The sequence below is a fragment of the Leopardus geoffroyi genome, chromosome C1, assembly GCF_018350155.1.
Source record: "Leopardus geoffroyi isolate Oge1 chromosome C1, O.geoffroyi_Oge1_pat1.0, whole genome shotgun sequence".
Taxonomy (NCBI): Eukaryota; Metazoa; Chordata; class Mammalia; order Carnivora; family Felidae; genus Leopardus; species Leopardus geoffroyi.
In genome coordinates this window covers 177,121,393-177,146,775 of record NC_059328.1, presented here as the reverse complement: position 1 = coordinate 177,146,775, position 25,383 = coordinate 177,121,393, and the positions used below count along the sequence as shown (strand labels likewise).

The 25,383-nt window shown below is 34.7% G+C and overlaps 1 protein-coding gene and 1 non-coding gene across 2 annotated transcripts in view; one reads left to right on the top strand and one right to left on the bottom strand.

Moving 5' to 3' along the window:
* Positions 1 to 849: 849 nt before the first annotated feature.
* The window catches only part of PMS1 (PMS1 homolog 1, mismatch repair system component), a 99,270-nt gene continuing 74,736 nt past the window's right edge, over positions 850 to 25,383 (bottom strand). Inside the window, exons 8-14 of the mRNA XM_045480502.1 lie at positions 21,577 to 21,699; positions 20,898 to 21,041; positions 19,872 to 20,743; positions 11,489 to 11,971; positions 8,111 to 8,241; positions 4,467 to 4,627; positions 850 to 1,078 (exon numbers count right to left, since the gene is read on the bottom strand). Coding sequence (XP_045336458.1) covers positions 914 to 1,078; positions 4,467 to 4,627; positions 8,111 to 8,241; positions 11,489 to 11,971; positions 19,872 to 20,743; positions 20,898 to 21,041; positions 21,577 to 21,699 — 2,079 coding nt within the window. The 3' untranslated portion in view covers positions 850 to 913. The remainder of the gene's footprint in view (positions 1,079 to 4,466; positions 4,628 to 8,110; positions 8,242 to 11,488; positions 11,972 to 19,871; positions 20,744 to 20,897; positions 21,042 to 21,576; positions 21,700 to 25,383) is intronic.
* Positions 15,019 to 15,125, top strand: LOC123600109. Its single transcript, XR_006713488.1, has one exon. It is a non-coding gene; the product is annotated as a U6 spliceosomal RNA (small nuclear RNA).

Here is a 25,383-nt window from a genome sequence, read left to right as displayed (position 1 = left end):
TGCATGGGACCGACCCAGTGTAAAAGTCCACTCAGGCTGCCATAACAAAATACCATAGACTGGTGGCTTAAAAGCACAACATTTATTTTCTCACAGTTCTAGAGGCTAGAAGTCCAAGATCAAGGTGTCAGCATGGTTTGTGGTGAGATCTCTATTACTGGATCATGAAGGGCCACCTTCTCACTGTATCTTCACATGGGGGTTGGTAGGAGAAAAGGAGAGGGTGAGCAAAAGCTCTGGTGTCTCTTCTTATAAGGGCACTAATCCTACCATGAGGGCCCTTACTCTTATGACTTCATCTAAACCTAATTACCTCCTAAAAGACCCTATTTCCAAATACCATCACACTAGGGTTTAGGACTTCAACATATAAATTTTAGGGACATGATTTAGTCCACAGCCCTTAGTAAATCAACCACCCAAGAATACTAGGTATTTGGAGTTTGGGGTTTACAACCAATAATTATTATGACAGCTGGTTCTTCAGAATAAAATGAACAGTCAATGTTAGTTTATTTAAGTTTTCCAGTTTTTGAATCCTTTTTCAATATGCAAGTCAGTAAGTCCTCACTTATAAAATACCCATTTAATACACGATAATACAAAGATGGTTTAGGGGCGCCTGGGTGGCGCAGTTGGTTAAGCGTCCAACTTCAGCCAGGTCACGATCTCGCGGTCCGTGAGTTCGAGCCCCGCGTCAGGCTCTGGGCTGATGGCTCAGAGCCTGGAGCCTGTTTCCGATTCTGTGTCTCCCTCTCTCTCTGCCCCTCCCCCGTTCATGCTCTGTCTCTCTCTGTCCCAAAAAAATAAAAAACGTTGAAAAAAAAAAATTAAAAAAAAAAAAAAAGATGGTTTAAAACTGACTCGTTTTATTATCAATTTTAATAGGAACAAATTTCTTAAACATATTTAATTAGGTAGCTTCTGGAATATGGATTAAATGATGAAAAAATGGGCGACCATGAACACACCCTTTAATTTCATTTCCAAATTCGTGCTTCATTCTGTACATAATGTCTTGGATGTCCTCTTTTGACAAGTACATCGGCAACTGTCTAGATAGACGCACTGCTTCTCCCTGTGAAGAGAAAGCCATACATTTTACCATGATACACCCTGAAGCAGAAAACCTGTTATTTCTGGCAAGAGAGAAGGCAGAAAATTGATTATATTCTTTTTATTTCTCATTTACTCACATATGAAGCACAAATTATGTTAGTCATTATTGTAGGTTCTACACACAGAGAAGAAGACGACAAACAACATCCTTGTTCTTGTGAAATTTATATTCTATTCTAGTGCAGAGAAACAAAACATAAAAAGAAAGAAAATTTCAGTAAGTAATAGTGTGCAAAATTAAACTGGGCAACAAGATAGAGAGTGATTGTGTGGTTAGGGAAAGCTTCTTCAAGGTGACATTTAAGTTTCAATTTAAATAAGAAATAATGCAAAGATCATGGGGTAAGAAAAGCATTTCAGGCAGAAGTAACAGAAAGAACTGAATGGTCACTGTGGGTGTAGCATAGTTACTAAGTAGAAAAGGTAACAAGAAAGGGAGTTAAGTAGGGGCCAGATCACCCTTTAGGACAGGATGAATGCACAGGGAAATAACCAGGGGGTTTTAAAGCAAGAGCCTAATATTTGCTTCACATTTTAAAACAATCAGTTTTGCTGTTGTGTGAAGTATGGTTTGAGGCAGGTCAAGAAGAGAAGCAGTCTTGCAGGCAATTACTACAGTCCTGGTGAGTCTTTGACAAGGGTGATAGCAGTGGAGATGGAAGGAGGTTTAAAGACTCCTGACACGAGCAGGAGGTAGAGTCAAGACTTGCTGGTGGACTAGTTATGATGGATATAGACCCAAGGATAATGTCTGCATTTTCAGTATGGTGGTGCTGTTTTCTGAGATAGGAAAAACTGAGCGTTTAGGGGTAAATAGTATTAGCAAAGCTAGCTTCTTTTAAGATTTATTAAAAAAAAAATTCTTGTACTTCAAAGAACTTGAGCCTAAGGGTGCCTGGGTAGCTGAGCTGGTTAAGCGTCCAACTTCAGCTCAGGTCATGATCTCAAGGTTCGTGGGTTTGAGCCCTGAGTCTGGCTGGCAGTTTGGGGCGTGGAGCCTGCTTTGGATTCTGTGTCTCCCTCTTCTCTCTGCCCCTCCTCATCTCACACTCTTTCTCTCTCTCTCAAAAATAAACATTAAAAATTTTTTTTCAAAGGTGAGCCTAATATTATTCTCTGCAACCACACACCCTCTTCCCTTTATCTTTCCAACCATCCTACTCCTTTCTAACTAAACCTATTCTTTTCTTTAATTTGACCTGTAATCTCCTCAATCCCTCCTTAATTTTCTGCCTCACCAGCATCTTTCTTATCTTTCCCTACTTAAGGTCCTGAATAGTTAGTGAGACATTAAGGATATTATCGCCAGCTTCCTGCATTCATTTTTGATTCCTACTAGAACCTAATTCATCTTTAGGTTCCTGTAGGAACCATATTTATTCCTCTAGGACATAACACAGTTTCTTGCATATACACTATGGGTTCAAATTTGCTCACTCACCCCCTTGTAGAACAAGGGGGATGCTACAGCTGGATAAATTGTACCAAGCACTGTTAGAAAATTTCCAAACTGTCCTGGCTGGATCCAATACCAGTGTTAGCTCTTATGAGTCCTCAATGCCATTTGGACATCTTATTCTTCTCTAATCAACCTTCTCTTACAGTACCTACAACTCTTATTTTCAGATATTCTCTACTACACTGAAATCCCCAATGCCTCCCCAGCCTCTTCACTCTCAGCAGATAACTTTTCCTACTCCTTTCCCACATGGATCACATACATCACTTCTCTCAAGTTTACCTCAAAATATTTTTACTTTTATTTTCCCTCTCTTCTGCTCTTAAGAGAACAGTTTCTCCTTTCTAAAGCTTATATCTTTTATCCCATCTTCCTTCCTGCCTCTTTTGGAACATCCGCTCTCCAATCTTTTATGTCAATCTTTCCCATCAACAACACAGAAACACAGACAAGCTAATCTCTCTTTTTTTAACACCATGTGACTTGCAGCCTACACTTTTTCACCACTGCTCCGCTGTTCGGCCATTGGCAAGTCTTCTCCTGACTATTTTTCTATTATTACTGCTATCTAGCAGCCATACCTGATGGTCTTCTAGCAACTATTACCCTATAGAGAATATGATACTAATTACTCATTTTTAAATTTCTTTCATTCCTTGACTTTTGTATGTACCTCTGTTTGGTTTTTCTTTTATTCTCCTATCTTTTATTTCTGATTCATCTTATTCAGCTTGACCTTAAATGGAAATATGCCTGTAGATCTTATGGAAGTTCTTTTTTTCCCAGGCTCTCTTCCTTAACAATCAATCCACAATTGCCTTAATGTAATGAGAAGTATAATATTAGTAAAAAATTTATATCTAAATATCCAACCATTTTTGTTATTTTTGAAATCGTATTTCTTTCCGCATGGTTCTTCAATACCCAAAACATGCCCCTCAACTCCTTCAACCTTTGTTTAAGTTTATACTACCTCTTTCATAAGAAAAGATTCCTTTGAAGCCATTAGAAACTATCCATGTTAAATTGCTCCCACAAAAGGCTAGGAAGTTCCACAAGGCAAAGCTCTTGAAGGACTCACTGAATACTACTGAATACAATCTTAAGAAAGGGTAAAAAGTGGACTTTCCAAAAGTACTGACCCTCAGAATGCAATGGGCACACACCATGGTAAGAGTCTAACCAAAAATGGCCCATTTTTTTTAAAAGGGAGAAAACAGATTTTATTTACATTCAGGTTTTTAAAATACCAAACTTAAGGGATAGAACTTCAAACACAGACAATCACTATTGTTTTCCCACTACTATCATATACTTGAACATTTAAAACCTTATAAGCTTCTTCCATCCTTTATTACTTTAGAATTCATTTTTTAACCCACTGTTATATTTCTTATTTGTGGTAAATATTCCTAAAAAACTAAAATTTCCATTTAGTCAATAATCTACGTCTTTCACTTACTCTCCCTTTTTGCTCTTGAAGAGATCAGGGCTTAAAATCCTTTATAGACAGGTATTTGGTGTAAAAGTGGAGAAATTTTGAATCCTTTCTTAAAAATCAGAAAAACTACTCCAAACAAAAAACAAAAACAAACAAACAAACAAAAAACCTCAGAAAAACCATCACTATAAAGGGTGTCATTCATAGGGCTCTTCCTCAATATGTACTCAGGAAATAATGTTATGGTAAGGATCCATGATAGAGTTTACTACAACCAGTTTATGATGTGAAACTTTTAATGAAGTTTTCTTTTTTTGGTAGTATTTCTTCTTGCAAACATATAATAAACCTAATAGAAACTTTACTGTTTTGAATGTTTACTATTTTATTGATAAACAGTTAAGTATCTTAAAACCTAAACAACCTGCATAATCTAATAATGCATACCTCCAAATAACTTATCACTTTACGAGGTCTACATTCATAAACTTCCTTTGCATTTTTGTTTAATATGGCATTAAGAATTTCTTTTAAGTCCATCACTCCATAGAATGGGAGACAATTAGCCATTTCTTCTATTTCCAAGTAGTCTTCAGCAATGGAAACACCTAAAAGAAAAATAAATAAAACCACATGTAGATATAGTTAGTTTTGTTTGAATTATATTTCAGAAAATGCCTATTAAAAACAAAATCACTGTGAAAACATTTAGTGAACCTTCCTTAGAATTTAATATAGTCAGGACAAAGTTTTGTTCCTTAGTTGGAGAACAAATGATAATTTCCCATAGGATTTCACATTAAGTCATAAGTGCTCACAGACACCACATGTGCTTTGTATCTCTGTTATTGCACTTCTGTTCTCTCCACTTGTGTAGAACACTTCCTATTTTGGAGAGAAAATGGAGTCCCATGATATTTATTAAAATAAAATTGATTTAAGTGTTTTAACAACTGTTGCTGTTCAAATTCTATTCTACTAGGTTAATATCTAGCTTAAAGGCCTGAATTATCTCTGTGACTATTTTAACTTAATTATAAAAATATTCATAGTAATTTATTTTTTCCAATTTTATTGAGATATAATTGATAAACACTATACAAATTTATGGTTTACAAAGTATTGACTTGATACACTTATATATTACAAATGATTACCACTATACTAACTTATTAATATATCACTAACTTGAGAAAATGAAATACTAATGTTTTAAAATATTTTAGTAAAACAATATTTAAAGCTGACATTATTTATTAAACTACTTTATTTTAGTGATTAAAATAAAACTAAAAACTAGATTGGATATATAATGGGGTAAAATACCCATAACAATATAAATTCCAAAGGATCAAATTTGGCTTTAGAATGCATTTTAAAATGCTGCAAAATAGCAGAGATTGTCTTCTTTGGCTCTGTGTAACACTGTTAATATTGAATTTCATACCATGGTTACCTAGAAGTAAAGAAAATGAGACAGTCCAATGTTGGATAAGTGGTAGCTATCAATAGATGAAAAAAAAAAAAAAAAAAGGAGTCATGTAGCTTGAAGAGTTTCAGATCCTGAGATGTCAGTGATCCTATACCTAATCTGTTTCCAGTTACAGATCAGTTCCTTGACCTGGATAAGATGCAGTGGTGGTATAATAGAGGAGGCATCCTATGTTCCTCCTTGGAAACAACTATAGAGTAACAGAAGAAGATCTATAATTAAACACTAAGGGATAAAACACAAGAGTTGAATGAAGGGAAATAAAAGGGGAATTTAAATGGGACTTGATACAGGGTTTAGGTAGGCAAAGAGGAAGAAGCAGAATATTCTAGTTCACATATTTTTACACATATATACAGATAAGTAAATTACAAAAACATCAGCTAAGAGACTTTTCACTACGCTGGTTCTGTACCTTTTATGCTATGATTAGACTGAAAAGTCTAATACTTACTTCATTTGCCCTGGAAAATAATACACATTTCACAGAATTACTTGTGGATGTGAATAAAGTATTTGGCAACAGATGAGGAAATTAAGCAATATTTTAATTTCTAGATTTGAAACATTCAGATCTAGGAAACTTAGCTCATCTCGGGACTCAAACCCACGAGTTGTGAGATCATAACCTGAGCCGAAATCAAGAGTCAGATGGATGCTTAACCGACTGAGCCACCCAGGTGCCCCAACAAGTTTTCACCTCCTAAAATATGGAATTCTTGTTGATGTAAAACAAAACGCTATTCCCATTAACAAGCAAAATTCTTAGGATCACATTCAGAACCTTCCCTCAAAGCCAGATGTATTATTCTTCCTCTTTTTTAAATGTCTTTACCTTTATTCAACGATGTTTTCTGACAACTGGCAAACTGTTTATCCAAAGTTAGTCTAAGACAACAAACTCTAAAAAAAAAGTGGTCTTTAGGAAAACATGACATAAAAATTAATGAAGGGAAAAAAAAGGGCTTAAAAAAGAAAAGAACATGAGAGTTTTTAATCTGATGTGTTTGTTATTGGTAAGATAAATAATGCTGATGACAATCTAAGTAAAGTTAATTCCAATCAAATCAAGTCAGTTTGCAGATAAGTCTTATTCATTTTTATCTCTGGTGCCATGCAAGGTACCTGGTATTCCAAAGGCCTTAAAAAACACTTCCACAAAGCTAAGAGCTGAAAGCATCTGTCAGATAGAAACTTACTGGGTAACTCAAAAATAAAAAAATAAAAAGTTAGCTATCCTAACTTATACTATGCGTATTGATTTCTGTAAGTACCTAGTTAAGTGCTAACTACTTTATAAAGTAAATATCTCCACTTTAAAAGAAGCAATATAATAAATTAGTTAAAAGGTAGCCTATAAAGATGCTTGGGTTTAAATCCTTGTTCTACCACTAACCGTGTATCCTTAAGCAAACTTCATTGTGCCTTGATTTTTCCATCTATAAAATGGAGACAGCAATAGAACATACTTCATAGGGCTATTAGGAAGATTAAATTAATACATTTAATATTTAGAATCGTGCCCTGTACATAATTATTCAATAATTATTAGTTGTTATAATGAGAAAATATTGAGGCCAAATGACTTTCCCAAGAAAACCCTTTAAATGGCAGAGTTGAGATTTGGACTAGCTTTTCACTCCAAATCTAAATATCCAGACTGAGGTAGAAGGTAAGAAATTTCACGGTAGGTGTTCCTAAAACTGCAAAAGTCAATGAAGTTAAAGTTTGTTGCACCAAAACATTTTCTGTATATATCTAATTTCATAGTTTTGTACATTGTTTTTACTTATTTTCTTTTTATGTCTCAGTGAAACATTCCTGTAAAAATTTTCAACACTGTTTTGGTCGAACTTTATTTTTCTACACCTTGGTCATGACAGCTTTAGGGACAAACAGGAGAGGGGACAGTGGGATGACTCTGCGTAGCACCTTTGATACCAGATGAAGGGAAAGTAGTAGGACAAGACCAACATAGGAAGTTAGGGCAGAAAAAAGTTAAATATGGAAGCTATGAAAGAAGAGAGAAAGGGCCAACCAGGAAAACTGAAGTCTCCTAGCCAGAAGGATTTACTTCTCTCTCCACCCAGTGAATTGCCATACAAAGTAAATAGTTTTATCACAGTCTTTTTAGCAAAGCAATGGAATCAAATCACTCACTCTCCAAATAGTAAGATTGCTGATGTTACAAACCCAACTGGCAAAACAAGTAAAAATCCTTTTAAAAAGGTAAGGGAGGTCCACTTTTGTTAGACCTTTCCAATATACTATGTATATCTTTCCCATCTAAAGGAGTATTAAGTAATTTAAACAAAGTAGGCAGTTTGCATTTTGTGACAAAAGAGGTCAAACATTACAATGAAACTACTCGATTAGTTATGAAAACACAAATGCCAGGTAATATACTGAAAGAGATGCCAAGGTTGCTTGTTTCCAACAGAAGTGACCTTTTTGAAATAAGACTTTTTACATACATAGCTGACGCTGTACTTTTCATGAAATAAAAATATACCATGATATGTACATTATGAAACTCAAATGTAACTTCTGGAACAAGACTTATTTCCAAGTCAGGAAATATTAAATCACATTATCATACCTGGTATTAATTTTATCTTGAAACCATTTGCTGTAAGACGAGGATCAGACAGGTAAGTTGATCCACTGTGTCTCTGATCATCTGTGGTCATTTTACATAAAATCTCTAAGTAATGAGATCCATTAAAAAGACTGAAAAAGAAATTAATGGTCTTTTAACTTATTAAATATGTAAAATTAAATAAGAGGATTTATGGGAAAAAGTTAACCCAAGGGCCCTCTAAAAATCATCAGTAACCAAAATACAAAGATATAACTAACCCTGTAAGAAACTTTATTTTTTTTACATTTCTGTATCTTTAGAAGACCTACTGTATACAGTGAACAGAAAGGAGGAAGACTAGTCATAAAAGACAGTTTCTATCTTTCAGAACATGACAAACTAAATGTGAAATCAAAAACTGTGCTCTCTCAAATCATACAATTGAAAACTTTATAAATAATGCTATAGCTATATTATTGTATCATAAGGTTGTTGTGAAAATCAAAGGGTTTAGTAAAGCTCTTGTAAGTCCTCAACAAACATTAGCCATTGTTATTGCTATTATTGAGCTCTTATTTTTTATTTTATAGAAATCTAAATTACTCCATTTCTGCATTACAACCATAGTGAGAGGGGTGCCTGGGTGGCTCAGTCGGTTGAGCAGCCGACTTCGGCTCAGGTCATGATCTCACAGCTCCTGGGTCTGAGCCCCGTGTTAGGCTCTGTGCTGACAGCTCAGAGCCTGGAGCCTGCTTTGGATTCTGTGTCTCCCTCTCTCTCTGCCCCTCCCCTGCTCGAGCTCTGGCGCGCTCAATCTCTCCCTCTCTCTCTCTCTCTCTCTCTCAAAAAATAAACATAAAAAAAAAAAAAGAACCATAGTGAGAAAACTAAGCCCAGCCCATAACTACCCTGTCTTTGACACAGTTATGAAAAACTTACATTCATTGTGGTGGGGATGTCACATTTAATAAGAAGGGTGAAAACAATTTTGAATTCAGCTTTGTTGCAATTCATGTTCAAATAAGAAAGCTTTTTTTCAGGCTAGTATGGGCCTCCAAAAATAATTTTTAATGTATTTGGTTTTCAAAAACAGAATGTAACAGGAAAATATTTTTTAAAACATATAATTTGTACAAGCACACAAAATGAATTTTGAACTTTAAATGATAAAGTTCACAAATACCATTTAGAAAGGCAATCAAGTTTAAAATTTCAGATATACTCTAGCTCTTTTTAAGGGGAGAAAAGAGAAAGTACAATCAGATTTCTGAACTGTTTAATATACCCCAAATCTGTATTAATTCTTTTTCTAATTCTTCAACAGTTTCCTAAGCCAATCTTAAAAGAATACTATGAAAGGATTCTACTACGAAAGAATACTATGCTGGATTTTAGTGAATGTGATTACCATTGCCTTAATTAAAAAGGTAGCCTTGGGACAAATGTTTTCCTGTGTCCTGGCCCTATTTTTTCTTCTGGTGGCAGGGTTTTTAACACAAGCGTTTTAATATACTGTATAAAAGATTTTGTTGTAATTTATTCTTGGGAGTTCTGAAACAATGACCTAGTGATGTGTCCTAGAGAACAAATCCTCAATATCTTTCTAATTTCAGGTTTTTAATCTCCTTTATCATATATAAGATTCTCTCCTGTGTCAGACTAAAAAAGAAGTATTAAATATAAAAAAGGCAAATGTTAATAGTTATTAGTCTCTTTTACAAAAAGAGGATAAAAGGGAAATACCCCATTTTGCAAAGTATAATAAAATCAGTTCAGGAAACAATCATCAATGGATGAATCCATTAAATGGAAAGGTTGATAGGGAATTTTAAGGTATAAGAGTAGGCTGTCAATGGCTGAACCCAGTGATAAGTGCTTTTGATGTGATGAAATACAAAGCACATAGCACAACCTATTGAACTGTGATACTAAAAAGGATAATTTAAATCTATTCAATCCTCTTGAGCTGTCTTCTGTTTAAATATGGGAGAGGGAGAAACAAGTTAAACACCACCTTAAGGAAGCAAAGGGTCAAACTGAGATAACAGGATATTCTAATGAACAAATGACTGTTATCAACAATAAGTTAATGGTGTGATATTTAGAAGAGATTTAAGAGACATAACAAAATGTAATGGCTGGAACTTGTTTAGATAAAAATTAAACTTGATAAATTAAAAACTATAAAAAAGAGGGGTGTTTGGGTGGCTCAGTCAGTTGGGTGTCTGACTTCGGCTCAGGGCATGATCTTGCAGTTAGTGAGTAGGAGCCCTGTGTTGGACTCTATGCTTGGAGCCTGGAGCCTGCTTCAGATTCTGTTTCCTTCTCTCTCTGCCCCTCCCCCACTCACACGGTCTTTCTCTCTCAAAATAAATAAGCATTAAAAAAAATTAAAAAAAACAAACTATAAAAAAAAACATTTTGAGACCATAAAGAACGCTTTCAAGGAATTAATATTGTGAAAGATAGGAACTGTAGTTAGGTAAGTCATTTTTATATTTTTTTGGCTTTGTCTGTAAGACAGTAACACGGAACTTGTAAACATGTCTATTCACATCTCAATGGTCCAGTTCAATTACCTGGGCTCAAAGAGACAGAGTTTGGAAACATATTCTCTGACTGGGCAGCCATGCATACAGCTAAGAAGGGGAAGGAGAAAGTGTAAGTAGAGAAGGGAGACTGGATCCTGAACAGGGGTATTGGTCTCCTCTCGATGCTGGATACCTGTTATGTACTGTTTTGAGCAGTACATACAAAGCATGACCATTCCAGCCAGTTATCATGTCTTTGCAGAGGCCAAAGAAAGCAGCTGATCATCCCTTGTCTCTTTCCAAAGCCCTTTAGGTAAGTCATTTTTAAGAGAAAGATACTGAAAGATGTTTGGGTGGGAACTGTCTAAAAAATACTTAGGAAAGAAAATATGTATGTACACATACACACAACACACATACATATACACACAGCATACATATATATTTGAAAGGATAAGTAGACAAATGTGGGAAAATCTTGATAATTGTTGATCAAGGCATTCACTGTATAATTCAATTTTGGTATATGTTTAAAATGTTAGAAGAGTGTACAATGAAAGAGAGTCATGGCAACCTAACTTCAAAATTACCCTTAGGAAAGTCACTGTGTACAGAAGAATTGAGATTATTTATTAATTGCAGAAGTAAACTATCTAGCATACTCTAAAATTAGTAATTTAAAAACAATTCCATTAAAGATTAGAAAATCAAATTTTAAAAAGATTTCTTTAAATAAATCTTTTCCCTACTAGGAAACTTTTCCCTACTAGAAACACTTCCAACTTGTTACTTTCAATTTCTAATCTAGTATGGATTGATAAATGTTTTGAGAGTTAAAAAAAAGAATTATATTATTTCACCATACCTCTCTGTTAATAAAATTGGCTTTTCCAGTGGCTCTGCAGGAAGTTTATGATTCTCAATAAGTCTTTTAAATAGGAGGGCTTCTTCTACTCTGTAAGGATTTAATAACATTACCTCTGTTTTGGATGTAATTAGCCACCCATCAGGAAACTTGAGATTGTGGATCAAGCAAAATTCGTCCTTCTCTTCTAAGTCAAATTTATGTTTCTCAAAATTTTTTTTTAAGTTTTCCATAGAAAAGGGGATCTGAACTATTTTAACATTTTGGTTCTTTTTTTTTTCAATTTGGCACTGAAAAAGGTCTTCAAGTTTTGGCTGATTCGATAATGAAGTTTTCAATTTGTGCTTCTGTGCCAAATGCCATGCGCTGGTGGGCTTTATCTTTTTTCTGCCATCTTTTAATGATATTTGTGACTCTTGTTCAATGGCTCTCTTGATTTGCTTATTGTATCGTTCCAAATCTTTAGTAGCCTTCTCTTCATATCTATGAATAAAGATAAAATATAACTAATGAGGCCATAATCAGAAATATATTAATCATCTGAAGTAAATTTTATAAAAAGTAAAGATCTGGTATTCTAAATCTGATAATGATGAAAGAACTTCTATTGGACTAACCCTCCCATACATAACTATGATAAACTCTGCACAAAATACAGAAAACAACTATTTAAAATAGGCATGAAGAGCAACCAAAAACAGGCAGATATTGGAATAAATTTGACATTTGAAAAAAGAGATCCAGGGGTGCCTGGGTGGCTCAATTGGTCAAGTGTCCAACTTTGACTCAGGTCATGATCTCATGGTTTGGGGTTTGAGCCTCATGTTGGGCTCTGCAAGTGGGGAGCCTGCTTGGGATTCTCTCTCTCTGCCCCTCTCCAGCTTATGCTTTCTCTCTTTCCCAAAATAAAGTAAAAAAAAAAAAAAAAGATATCCATATTTATACAGATGCTACACAGAAGACAGCCCCCAGCATTAAGGGGAAGTGGCAAAAACTCAAGAAATAAGCTGCACTTTAAAAAAATTTTTTATGATTTTTATTATTTATTTTTGTATCACATAATATAAGTTGCACTCTTATTAGCTTGAATCACCAGAACAGAGTTCCTTGCTTCCAAAACAAATGGAAATTGAAGGAGAAAATCCCGTTTGTGGCAACCCAGAGGAAGACAACTGCTAGAATGTTAAATGAGCTAAAAAGAGATTTTAGTAACTACCACTCCAGGGTAAATGGAGTTTCGAGTTTGAATTCTACATAATTAGATAGCTTAGTAAACACTTTGGATTTTAAATTAAAACTGGAGTAGGGCCAGGGTAAGGAAAAAATTATGTCTTAGAACTAAGGAAGCTAGGATTTGCCCTAGGATTAAGGGCGAAATTTAAACACTCTCTCTAAGGATATATAAAACAGCCTCCACAAGCTCAATATGATCTGTCAGTAATTTAAATGCTTGGTAGAAAAAAACATGAATACGTTTCAGAAGAAGATAACAAAACCTACAGTTTCTTCAACAGATCACCCATAACGTCCATTATATATAATCAAAAGTTACCATTCAAGCAATAAAACGAGAAAATGAGAGTCACAGTCAAGAGAAAAAGTGATCAGTAAAACCAACCTCAAGATCATTCACTCAGATGTTGGAATTTGCAAAAAAGAAAAAAAAATTTTTTTAAATAGGTTTTAATAAATATTTAAGGACTTAAGGCAAAAGAAGATCATAATGAGAGAAAAGAAGGGGAATCTAAACAGAGAAGGGACGTTACAAAGAACCAAATGGAAATGGAAATTCTAGAACTAAAAAATACAGTATTTGAAATGAAAAATTCCCTGGGTAGGCTTAGCAGATCAGGGATGGCAAAAGAAAGGTTAGCAAACTTGAAGACAGATCAATAGAAATGATCCAATCTGAACAATGGAAAGAAATAATGAAGATTAAAAAAAAAATCTCAGTGGCCTATGGCACAACAACCTCCCATATATGTAATTGGGAGTCCCAGATAAAAACCATAATAGTGAGGGAAAAAAAATTGAAGAAATTATAGCATGGATGTTGTAATTTGTATAAATGAAACCTTTTACAGATCCAAAAAGGTAAGTGAACCCCAAGCAGAATAAATACAAAGTCCACAGCTAGGCATATGAAAATGAAATTGCTCAGAACCAAAGATAAACACGAAATTCTGAAAGCACTGAGAGGGGGAAAAAAAGACAATACAAAAAAGAATACCACAAAAGATGGATATAAATTCTCATCAGAAGCAATGTAAAGCCAAATGACAGTGAATAACATCTTTTAAGTGCCAACAGAATATAGATTTCAATGCTACAAAGCCAACAGGTCTTTCGAAAATGAAGATGATACAAACATTTTCAGATAAAAGCTTAGAATCTTTTGCCAACAATAATTGCATTGTTAAGGGCTGATACCAGATAGAAATTCTGATCTATAGGAAAAAATGATGAGCCCCAAAAAATGGTAACTATGTAGGTAAAAAAGAAAAAGGATCTTTTAATATAATTCTCAGGGCTTCTGGGTGGCTCAGTCAATTGAGCGTCTGACACTTGATCTTGGCTCCGGTCATGATCGCAGGGTCGCCGGTACAAGTCTTCCATCAGGCTCTGTGCTGACCATGGAGCCTACTTAAGATTCTGTCTGTCTGTCTCTCCCTCTGCCCCCTCCTCATTGTTCTCCCTCTCTCTCTCTCTTACTCTCTAAAAAAAGGTTTTTTTAGGGGGTGCCTGGGTGGCTCAGTTGGTTAAGCATCCACCTTCGGCTCAGGTCATGATTTCATGGTTTGTGGGTTCAAGCCCCAAGTTGTGCTCTGGGCTGACAGCTCAGAGCCTGGAGCCTGTTTCAGATTCTGTGTCTCCTGCTCTCTGTGTCCCTCCTCCCCTGCTCATGCTCTCTCTTTCTCAAAATATAAAATAAACATTAAAACAATTTTTTTTAAAGATGTAACTAAATAAAATAGTCAATTCTACATCTGAAGAGTTCCTTACACATTTACTGTAATATCAACATGGAATAAACAATTCCCTGAGCACTATGTAAGAAAATGCATACACTTTAATACTCCATATACTAAATAGATACTAGTAACATTAGAAGTCACTATGAAAGCATGCAAAATAAAAATTTTATGATTACATTTATAATGATTCATACTTAAATATTAATTTTTTCAGTTGCTATTTGTTTCTCATTTTAGAGTCATCAGTGAAAAAATAAATTCAAATAAACTCAACACATCCAAACCATTTAATTTAGTTCATTTCAAAGGTACAAGATAATGAATATTTTTAAATTATACTGGGTAAAATGTCTAGAGATCTTTTTTTTGGCGGGGGGGGGGGTGGTTAATGATAGGAATAAAATGAAACTTCTAGAGCAAATCAAAGGCAGTCTAACATTGTGATTATATAACCCTTTCCTAAAAAAATGAGATGCCGGAGTCCTACTCTCAGATTTTCTAATTGTCCAGGCCTAGGTTGAGGTTGAACAGCACTGTTTTTAAAAGGCTCCATGGGTGCTTGCTTCGGCAGCACACATACTAAAATTGGAAATATATAGAGAAGATTAGCATGGCCCCTGCACAAGGATGACACGCAAATTTGTGAAGCGTTCCATATTTAAAAAAAAAAAAAAAAAAAAAAAAGGCTCCATGGGTGATTCTAATGCATACCCAGACCGGAACTGAACTCTGGTGTCCAGCAAAGTGTAATAGTCAAGAGCACAGACCCTGGAGACAGACTCTCTGGTCTGGTTCTGCCACTTGGTAGCTCTGTAAACCTACGCAAATTATTTAATTTTTCTGTGCCTCAGGATTAATTGCCTGTAATATATAATTAACCTACATCTACTTTACAGTTTTGATGTGAGCAATAAAATGAGTTACAATGTGTCGAGTACTTACAGAGTAATGCTTGGCACCACAGTAAAGGATTACAAATGTTTGCTATCATTTTCTATCAAGAAATACATCTTTTAATGAATGGGGGAACATGACTGATTACAGGTTGGTAATTATTTAAGCAACTTTACTAAAAAAATTTTAAATGCAGTTTTAAATTTGAGACTGGAGAATTAACATTATTTCTAATCTTAAGTAACTCTTAAGAAACTGGCTAAGTTCTATTGTAGGTAATATACATGAAACATTTTAAAGGAGAAATTTAGATATGTGTTAGCAAGTAATGATATTTTGGGAGAACTATATTAAATGTTAAAGGTGAGACTAAGAGATAAGAGACTACAACATATTGTGCAGTTTGTACTCAGTACATGTTTGTTAAATGCAGGAATGTTAGCTAGATAGGAAGTTAAGAAAGACCTTGTTTCGCTGTAAACTAGATTAAAAAAAAATTTCCTCTGGTTACTTACCAGGCTATACTCATAAAATTTTGTACCTAATTTTCTCCTACTTCTACTTAGAATCTGAAGTTCTGGATTAGCTATACAAAACACACAATTTTTGACAGTTTATTTTCAATAGGTACTATAAAAATAAGTATTTTTAGCTCTTGGATATTCGAATTCAAGATTTTTCCCTTACAGTGAAAAATGAGTTCAAGATGAAGGTCACCATTTGTAATTAATTATAATGTGCAAATTTTCACATATGGTACTAATCTTGTGATTTACTCAAGAAGTCAATTTAATTAGTTCCTTGGGAAATATAAAAAGCTATGTCCAAAGGAATATTAAGTAAATGTTAAGTAAAAACAGCTGCTACCTTTGACTTAATGTCATTAAGGGATTCAGTAACCTGAATGGAAAATATTAATTCTGATTTGACCAGTAATCAATTCAAATGTTTTTGTAACTACAGGTTACCTGTAATTATGTATATCATTTTCAATACTCCAACTAAATATTATTATTTTTTATTTTAGGTAAAAATATGTTCATAGCTACTACAAATGAAAAGTTCAAATTAACATCAATTGACTGAAACCCCGGTGACAGGGCACATGGTCTAAATATGGTTTCTAATCCATATTTAGAAATGAAAGGAGAAGAAAGGAAAGGAAAAGAAAGCAAAGGAAAATATATCCAGAAAGGAAGAACTAAAAAATGAAGTACCCCTACTCCAAAGTCTGTCCTACGCTCTCAGCAGAAAAACCCTGATCCTAGACCTTATTCAAACTCTGTGTTATGGCTTACAGAACCTTCCATAATCTGGCCTGCCTTCCCTCCACTTACTTTACTATACTCTCTCATATTCTGTTCTTGTCAAAGTGGCATCTTTTATTTCCTCAATAACACTATTTTCCTTCTAGCTTCTGAGCCTTATGTACCATTTTATCTAGAAAATTCCCTACACCTTTCTGATTAATTTCTATTCAGGGAATCATTCATTTACTGTCTCATAGATGACATTAAGCCCAACTGCTAAGTATTTTCATAACTCCTTGTGTTTATTTTAAAACTCATTGTCTTCTATGATTACTGTTAGTTTGTGTCTTCCTCACTATACTGCATCATTTAGGAGAAAGTATATTTTATTTATCACTGTATCTGAAATGATTAGCTAGAGTACATAGGTCCTTGTATGCTGAATGTCTTTAATAAATACTCTAACTGAAGACAGGAAGGAAAGGAGGGAAGGAGGAAGAAGAAAAGGAGAAGGGAAAAGGAAGGGAAAGGAGGAAGAGAAGGAAGAAGTAAGGGAAAGAAACAATAAGAAAAAGAAGGGAAGGGAAAGGAAGAAGAGAAGAAGAAGGGAAAGAAATAGAAGGAATAGGACAAAAAATGAAGGGAGGATAGATGGAAAGTCCATAGAAGTCTCTTATCCATAGAAGAGGAGTCTACTCTGATATCCCTTAGTACTTCTTACAGAATTTAGGATCACGGAAAGAATTCCAAAGTAAATACTACAAAAAAGTGGTAGTTACTGTGATTGCTGAGTGTGATCTCATTTTTGCTCTACTTTCTCACTAATCATAATTTTGGACACAGCCCTCATGGTCCCAAAACCCCTGGCCCGGGAAGATTCTAACACAACGTTTTGTGACACACTGTAGCTCTCTGATTCCAAAATACCTGTATTTTCTTCTATTTCTGGCCTCCAAATTAATCTTGATTAAGCAAGAGAAAAATAATGTCAGTAACAAGTTTTCTGTTCACAGGTTAAAAACTGAGTAAGATCATGAACAATTATTTACTATGTGCCATTTTTCTTATAACACACAAAATCTTATTTAATCCTTCCAACAACCCAAGAGATACTGCCCACACATTTTTAGAAAAAGTCAGCAGAGAAAGAAACTCAAATTAAAACCTGGTGTAGTTCCAGAGGTCTGCTCTTGACCAACACTGCCTCTTTTGTCTACCTGATGGCAGTAAGACAGAGAAGATTCTGGATTCCAGAATACTGTCTGATGATAAACATATTTTTATTTTTATTTTTTTTATTTTTTATTATTATTTTTTTAATGTTTTATTCATTTTTGAGACAGAGAGAGACAGAGCATGAACGGGGGAGGGGCAGAGAGAGAGGGAGACCCAGAATTGGAAGCAGGCTCCAGGCTCTGAGCCATCAGCCCAGAGCCCGACGCAGGGCTCGAACTCACGGACCGCGAGATCGTGACCTGGCTGAAGTTGGGCGCTTAACCGACTGCGCCACCCAGGCGCCCCTGATAAACATATTTTTAGATGAGTTCTATTAACCATAATCTTCTACCTTGAGGCCTACAAAAAGAAACAATGCTGACACACACTCCCCAAAAGTCAACAGGAATAATACCTGCTGTTGGGTTGTAAGGGAATGGCTACTCTAAGCTTTTATACTGTCACTACCTTCCAGGAAAGGGAAGCATCTATGCCTTTTTTCCCTATTCTCAGATAATACTCAATTCATCATCTCTCTGTTGGTCAATGCAATTCAACTTTTGTGGGCCTGCTGTACTAAAAGTTAAATGCACTGATCTTTAAAATGCCTGTATCACTTAGATAAAACTAAAGACAATCACAATGTGTGAACCTTATTTGCAGCCTGATTTAAATAAACAAACTTAAAAATTTGATATTTATGAAGTAATCAGAAATCCAAACACTGAATATTTGAGGATATTAAACAATTCTTGTTTTAAAAATTATCATGACTGTAGTAGGGCTATATTTAAAATAAGAGTATCTTATTATACATGCTAAAATGTTTATGAAATATATGATACTATCCTAGGATGTGCTTCAGAATAATAATGGTAAAAAGGAAAAGTGAAGTGCATAGAGGTACAGATGAAACGAAACTGACCACGAGATGATGGTTCGTGAAACAAGGTATGGGTTCATTGTCTGCTTAGTCTATTTTTGTGTATGTCTGGGAAAAGAAAAATACAACCATCCCCACCAAAAAAGAAAGAAAACATAAATAAAAAGTAAAGAGAGAAGCTAATTTATGGAGGCTTTGCCTACTGGTGTTAATCATTATTCTTTTAAATTGAAGGTGTGTAAGATTGAATAAGCTAATGAAAAAGTAAAAAAACAAAACAAAAAACTGATCTAGTATCCACGTAATTTGTCAATCTAAATGGTAAGTTGCATTTAAATTGTTTTCCAGACGTTTCATGTAATATTGATGTGCCCCAAATAAGAATAGATAATTGGAAGTATAATTCCACTCTTTCATTTTCTGGTGGGCTAGATCACTTAAGACATAGTACTTTGTATTTATAGTAAGTGCCCTCAGTCAACTATAAACACTCATCATATTATTTTATGATATTTATTTAGATCTGATCTAAAGATGGCACGTAATATGTAGTTATTTTAATCAAAGACAGATCAAACCACCTATTTACCTACCAAAAAAACTCACCATAGTTTATTAGTTGCCAACGAATAAATAAAAGATTTTAGAAGGAATCCTTGAGTTATACTGAAGAGGGATAGCATTAACTCCACTAAACTGAATCTGCAAAAATACTGTAATTTTTATACTGTGTTACATATTTTGAAGACCAATTTAAAAAGGGGAATGGTCAAGATATTTCTTAAAACCGCCACTGCTATAGCTGTTTTAATGCATAAGCTTTAAAAAGAGAAAATCCTGTCATAGAAAGATTGTTTAACATAAAATAAGAAACAGAAGAAAATAGTAGTTTTAAATTAAGAAGAATGGAAAACCTTGAACTTCAAATTTCAATAATAAGACAGTAGTTAAGGCTTGTACCAAAAACAAAAAACAAAACAAAAAACTAAAAACCTCTAAATTTAAAAAAGTGATGCCAAAATAGGTACTGTAGCCAAACCAAAAGGTATTTTCCATTCTGCTTTTCCATAAATAAGAAGTTTAATTTTTTTTTTTTTTTAACTCAGTGAGTCATATAGAATGGAAATATCTCAGCATCAGGTCACATGCAATCTCTGGAAACTTACTTCAGTTTTTCCTCTTCACTCAATGTCTTCCACAGTTCTTCAATTTGTGATGTTGCATCCTCCAGCTTTTCTGTGAGAAACTGAGCACGATGATCTTGAACAAAAAGGGCACTTGCTGACATGGGTTTCTTGATTACTCGATTGCTAATTAAATCATAAGCTGTAAGCTGTCCAGATTTGTTGTCTACCACATTTGATTTTTTGTTACAGGAACCTTCACTAAGATTCTTTTGTTCAGGGCTTGGAGAAGTATTATTACTTAATTTACATGCTGAACTTTCTTGAGGCACTAAAATTTTCACGGGTTCAATGTTTTCTCCCATTGAATTTTTAAGTGTATTTCCCTTGCTCCAGTCATCTGCACAGATTTCCAAAGACTTCTCAGGACCTGCTGCTTCCTTATTTTTCCCACTCTCATCTCTATTGTTTTTATTGCCATTTTCTGATTGGGTGTGCTTAACAGAATCTACGAAACAAGTTTCACTACATTCCTTCTGAGCATCCTCACATGATAAATTTTTCACTGGGATCTCCTGAAATGTATTTCTAGTGTTCTTATCAATGTTAGAATTTTCACTATTAAAATGATCATCATAATGGTCATCAACATGTAGCTGATGACTTAAACAATAATTAGTGTTTTTCCCAGATTTATCATTATGCACATCATTTTGGAAAGAAATGGCTGAAGTATCAACATTTGGATAATTATTTCCAGATGATTCCATCTTATTAAAAAGCACATCTGTTTCTGTTGTATTACTAACAACCATGTCAGCTGAGGAAACATCTGTTTTATTATTTTCATTTGTACCAGGTAGTGATCCGTAACAAGTCGTCATCAGATTTTCAAGAGCAATTAAAACAGATTCCTAAAAATATAAATTAACAAATGTTACAGAAAATTATGAAAATAATAAGCTAGATTTAAAATATTTAAAAATACATAAAAACTCTCACATGAAAATGGTTAGAGCTGCATAAGATTATAAATAACATAAATTTTAAAAAATTATCCAAAATTACCTTATTCTGTAATAATACTTGACTTTTATCTGGTGTTAAATTTACATCCACATCAGCTGTAGGAACATCAATTTTCAGAAAGAAAATGGGATACAAACGAGTGGATTCCTTTAGGCACTTCAGATTGTAATAATGTCGGATTAGCTAGAAATAAAAATACCATGTATATAAGGATAGTATTGCCATCCTTAAATACAACCAAAGGAAGTATAGTCAGCTGAGAAACTGAGTGGATGTAACTTCTTGTTAGGAAAAGCAGTATCTAAATGGTAATACTCATTTAGAGCCCTTGAACTTGCATGAAATACAAGTATATTCATTAGGAAGTACAAATATTCAATGTAACTGGCCTCATGGTTAAAAGATCATAATGTCATGGATGTTATCAAAATCCAGGCTTCAAATCCAAACTCTGTTACTTCCTGGCTACAGTGGGCTAAGAAAGTCACTAACATTTCAGTTTCTTCACTATAAATAAGGATAACAGTTCATCACAGAATTGTTGTGAAGTCCTATGTAAGACACATAGCACAATTCATAAAATAATTACTGTATCTCTTTTTCTTTTCCTTATATTTTAGAGCAAATCCTTAGAAGTAGTCCTCATAATAAGCTGACAAATGACAGAGCTAGTTTTCATTTCTGATCCAAGCAATATTTTTTTCCCAAAATAGATTACCTTTAATATGTCTTTTTGATGTATTGGTCGACTGTTTATAAAGATAAAACTCCTTTCTGGGGTTGAAAGACTTGTAAAAGAGTGGTCTGCATCTTGCTTTGGAAGAAATCCACTTAGATAAATCTGCAATTATAATAAATAATTACAGAATTAATGTGCATTGTCAACAATGACTGTGGTTCCAGGGGTCTGGCTATATACAAGAGTTATAAAAAAACAAAATGGATTTTTATCTTATGGTCTCAAGAGTTACATACTTGCTGATAACCATGCCTTGAACATTAACCTTAAATGAAATACTGAAGCATATATTACATTGATGTTCTCAGTCTCTCTTTCTACAACTCTATTTTAAGGAAAAATTAGCATTCATAAAAGCTTCATGAATGAGCATATGCCTTACTGTCACAGACATACAGCATAAATACTGATCTCTGTTCAACCCTATCTTCTTTATACTTTTAAAAATTTCTTTTAACATTTAAAAATTCTTCATATTGTGACTTCCTATAGCTGTTTGTCCTTTTTAGCCAGCTCTTCATGTAGAGAAGTGACTGGTTTATATCTTTATTCTGAGTGGGCTGTGAAGTCAATCTGAGTTTTCATTTCTCAATTAAAAAACGTCTTTTAGGGGTGCCTGGGTGGCTCAGTCGGTTAAGCGGCCGACTTCGGCTCAGGTCACGATCTCGCGGTCCGTGAGTTCGAGCCCCGCGTCGGGCTCTGTGCTGACAGCTCAGAGCCTGGAGCCTGTTTCGGATTCTGTGTCTCCCTCTCTCTCTGTCCCTCCCCTGTTCATGCTCTGTCTCTCTCTGTCTCAAAAATAAATAAACGTTAAAAAAAATTAAAAAAAAAATAAAAAACGTCTTTTACTCTTTGACACTGATTGCAATACTTTATTTCCATTCTTGTTTAGAGAACCTATCTACAATCAAACCAATTACTTTTATGCTTTCTCTATTTTACAAATGTATGAAGAGGAGACAGAAAATGATGAAGGATCCTAGAAAAAAAATACCAGAGAGAAGAGAGAGATTGAGCAGATAGAAGGCAAGGAAAATGCTCCTACTTTTTACCTTTAAAGATAATATAGAGAATTGTTAAGAATACAGGATAGAGCCAGACTGACATGATTTAAATCCCAACTCCACTACTAACTACGGGACCTTGGTCAAGTTATTTAAAATACAAGCCCTATACTCTCTTATATGGAACAACTAGAAACAGATGTATTTAGGGGCGCCTGGGTGGCGCAGTCGGTTAAGCGTCCAACTTCAGCCAGGTCACGATCTCGCGGTCTGTGAGTTTGAGCCCTGCGTCGGGCTCTGGGCTGATGGCTCAGAGCCTGGAGCCTGTTTCCGATTCTGTGTCTCCCTCTCTCTCTGCCCCTCCCCCGTTCATGCTCTGTCTCTCTCTGTCCCCCAAAAAAATAAATAAATGTTGAAAAAAAAAGAAACAGATGTATTTATATTAACCTGTTTAAAAAAACCCCACTAATAGTAAAATTTCAGCTTAGGTTTAGGAAAGTGAGACTGTCAGTGGAGATGCTATTTTTAGGTAAGCAGAAACCACGAGGCTCTTCACTAACATAGTGAGTAGGCTGCCATCTAAGTCTATGGCTATCGCTACCCTTGGAAGTAAGTGTTTAAGGAGCTGCATTACCAATTTTAGAACACTAAGTGCATTACTGTCACAGTGCCAAACTGTGCCAATTTAAAAAATAAATTAATAAAGCTGGATAATCCATTACAAAATACTACTTAATTAACTGTAAAACTTCACAGCATTTATAAATCGTTGTATCATATACCAGGTAACTTGAGACCCTTCTTTAAGTACCTGCTGAGCATCAGAAAGCACCTGTTTAGTCTCTGAAAGACTTACTGGGTTTGTGGACTTAAAACAAAAAAACCTTCCCCAAATAGGTAAGAATAAAAAATAAAATGAAGAAAAAACTGGTGATATTACTAATGTTTTCTTTTTATACCATCTTAGTTGTCCACTGAATAATTATTATTATTACCAAATACTGAGCTTTAAAAATGGCTTAGGATAACCTTAAGAACTAACGAAGTATTATTTAAGTTATACAAAAAAGTAAAATCAAAGAGTAGTCTTAAAGTGCTCTAAAAATGAAAATCATGGTAGTTTATGGAAAAAGAATGACTGTTAGACCAAATCAGTGCAACCAAATAAAAAATTTGACTATACAGGACTCTCTGCCTAAGTATTCCTCAACCTAGAAAGCAAAAAAAAAAAAAAAAGAAAAAGAAAAGCAAAACATAAATACTTCTCCCCTGATTACTCTTCAACTGTAGACCTCTCCCTCTTTACCCTCATCTCCAACCTCCTATAATCTGGCTAGTACTACATCTCCAATGGACACTCAGTCCACTTTTTGACTCTCTGCAGATCTTGACACCATAATTCTTTAATTTGGGAAGCATCACTCTGCTTCAGCCTTCTCTTTTCATCTTTCTGCTTCCCCCCAACACTTCCTCTTAGTCTGGTTTGCTGATTTCTCTCCCTTTGCTTACCGCCGATGAATGATGATGGTCCTGAGTTCTATCATCAGAGCCTTTTTTCTTGGTCTCTACTCTCCAAGTAATATCATTCACATCTATATAGATACACCAGCGATACTAAGATAAAGATGTACAGCCTGTATTTCTTTCACCCCAAAATGCTTTCTATTTTTAACTAGCTGTCACAAAAATCTTCTCAATCTCACCACATTCAAAACTTGATAAAATACTTCACCCTATTGCTGTCCTGCTGCACAACTGGTTTCTCCTATATTCCCTTAGCATGATAATGAGCCCTGCCACCTATCCAATCTGTCAAACCTATCTCTTTTCTCTACTCTGATTCTGTTCAAGTAACCCTGACTGGTGTCCTAACAGTAGTCTCCTCTTTCAGTAAGCCTCAAGAACACCAGGGAGTTCTATTTCTAAAGTAATAATTTAAGTACTTCTGCTCAGGACACTGGAATAAGTTCATGAAGGAACTCCCTTCTCCCCACCCCATCACAACTGCAAATATATAGCAGTGATAGATAAAATCAACTTATACAAAAATTTCAAAAGACTGAACCATTTAAAACTAAGACAAATACAAAGATGTTACGGATGCAAACCATAACAGAAAGTGATGGCTGAAATCAAAAGTCCTATGTGCTCTAGGATCACAAACCAGCTGTCAGAAAAAAAAAATTTTGTAACTATGTGTAGTAATGGATGTAACTAGACTTACTGTGGTGATCATTTTGTAATACATACATATTTTGTTGTACACTTGAAACTAATATAATGTTATATGTCAACTATATCTCAATTTAAAAAAGAAACCATTTATGCCAGTTAGAATTTAAATTCTGATGTGGAAACAGGGACAGAAAATACATACAAGGCAAGAGATCAAAATCAGTCTTTCCATATGAAATGGGCTACTGAGACACCTCCCTTTCGCCCCTTCAAAAATGCTTAAAAATACTGTGACCACGGTTTGTGGAGCTGCTTGCAAGGATTATAGAAAAGAGCATGGATAACTCCAAAATCAAAAATAAAGCTAAGCCAAGTCAGCCAGGAAAAGAGGTCTGTAAAATCTTGGCAGGATGAAAGACATGAACTACCTGGTTTTAAAATGGGGCCTGGAGGTTGGTGGTATCTGCCAAACCACAGGGAGGGAGAAGGTTGAGTGGGTAAAAACAAAATAACAAAAACAATAAACTTGCATTCATGATGACTGTGCAAATTAAAATTTCAAAGCATATAAAACAGCAGAGAATGAAAGAACATTCTCCCACTAAAG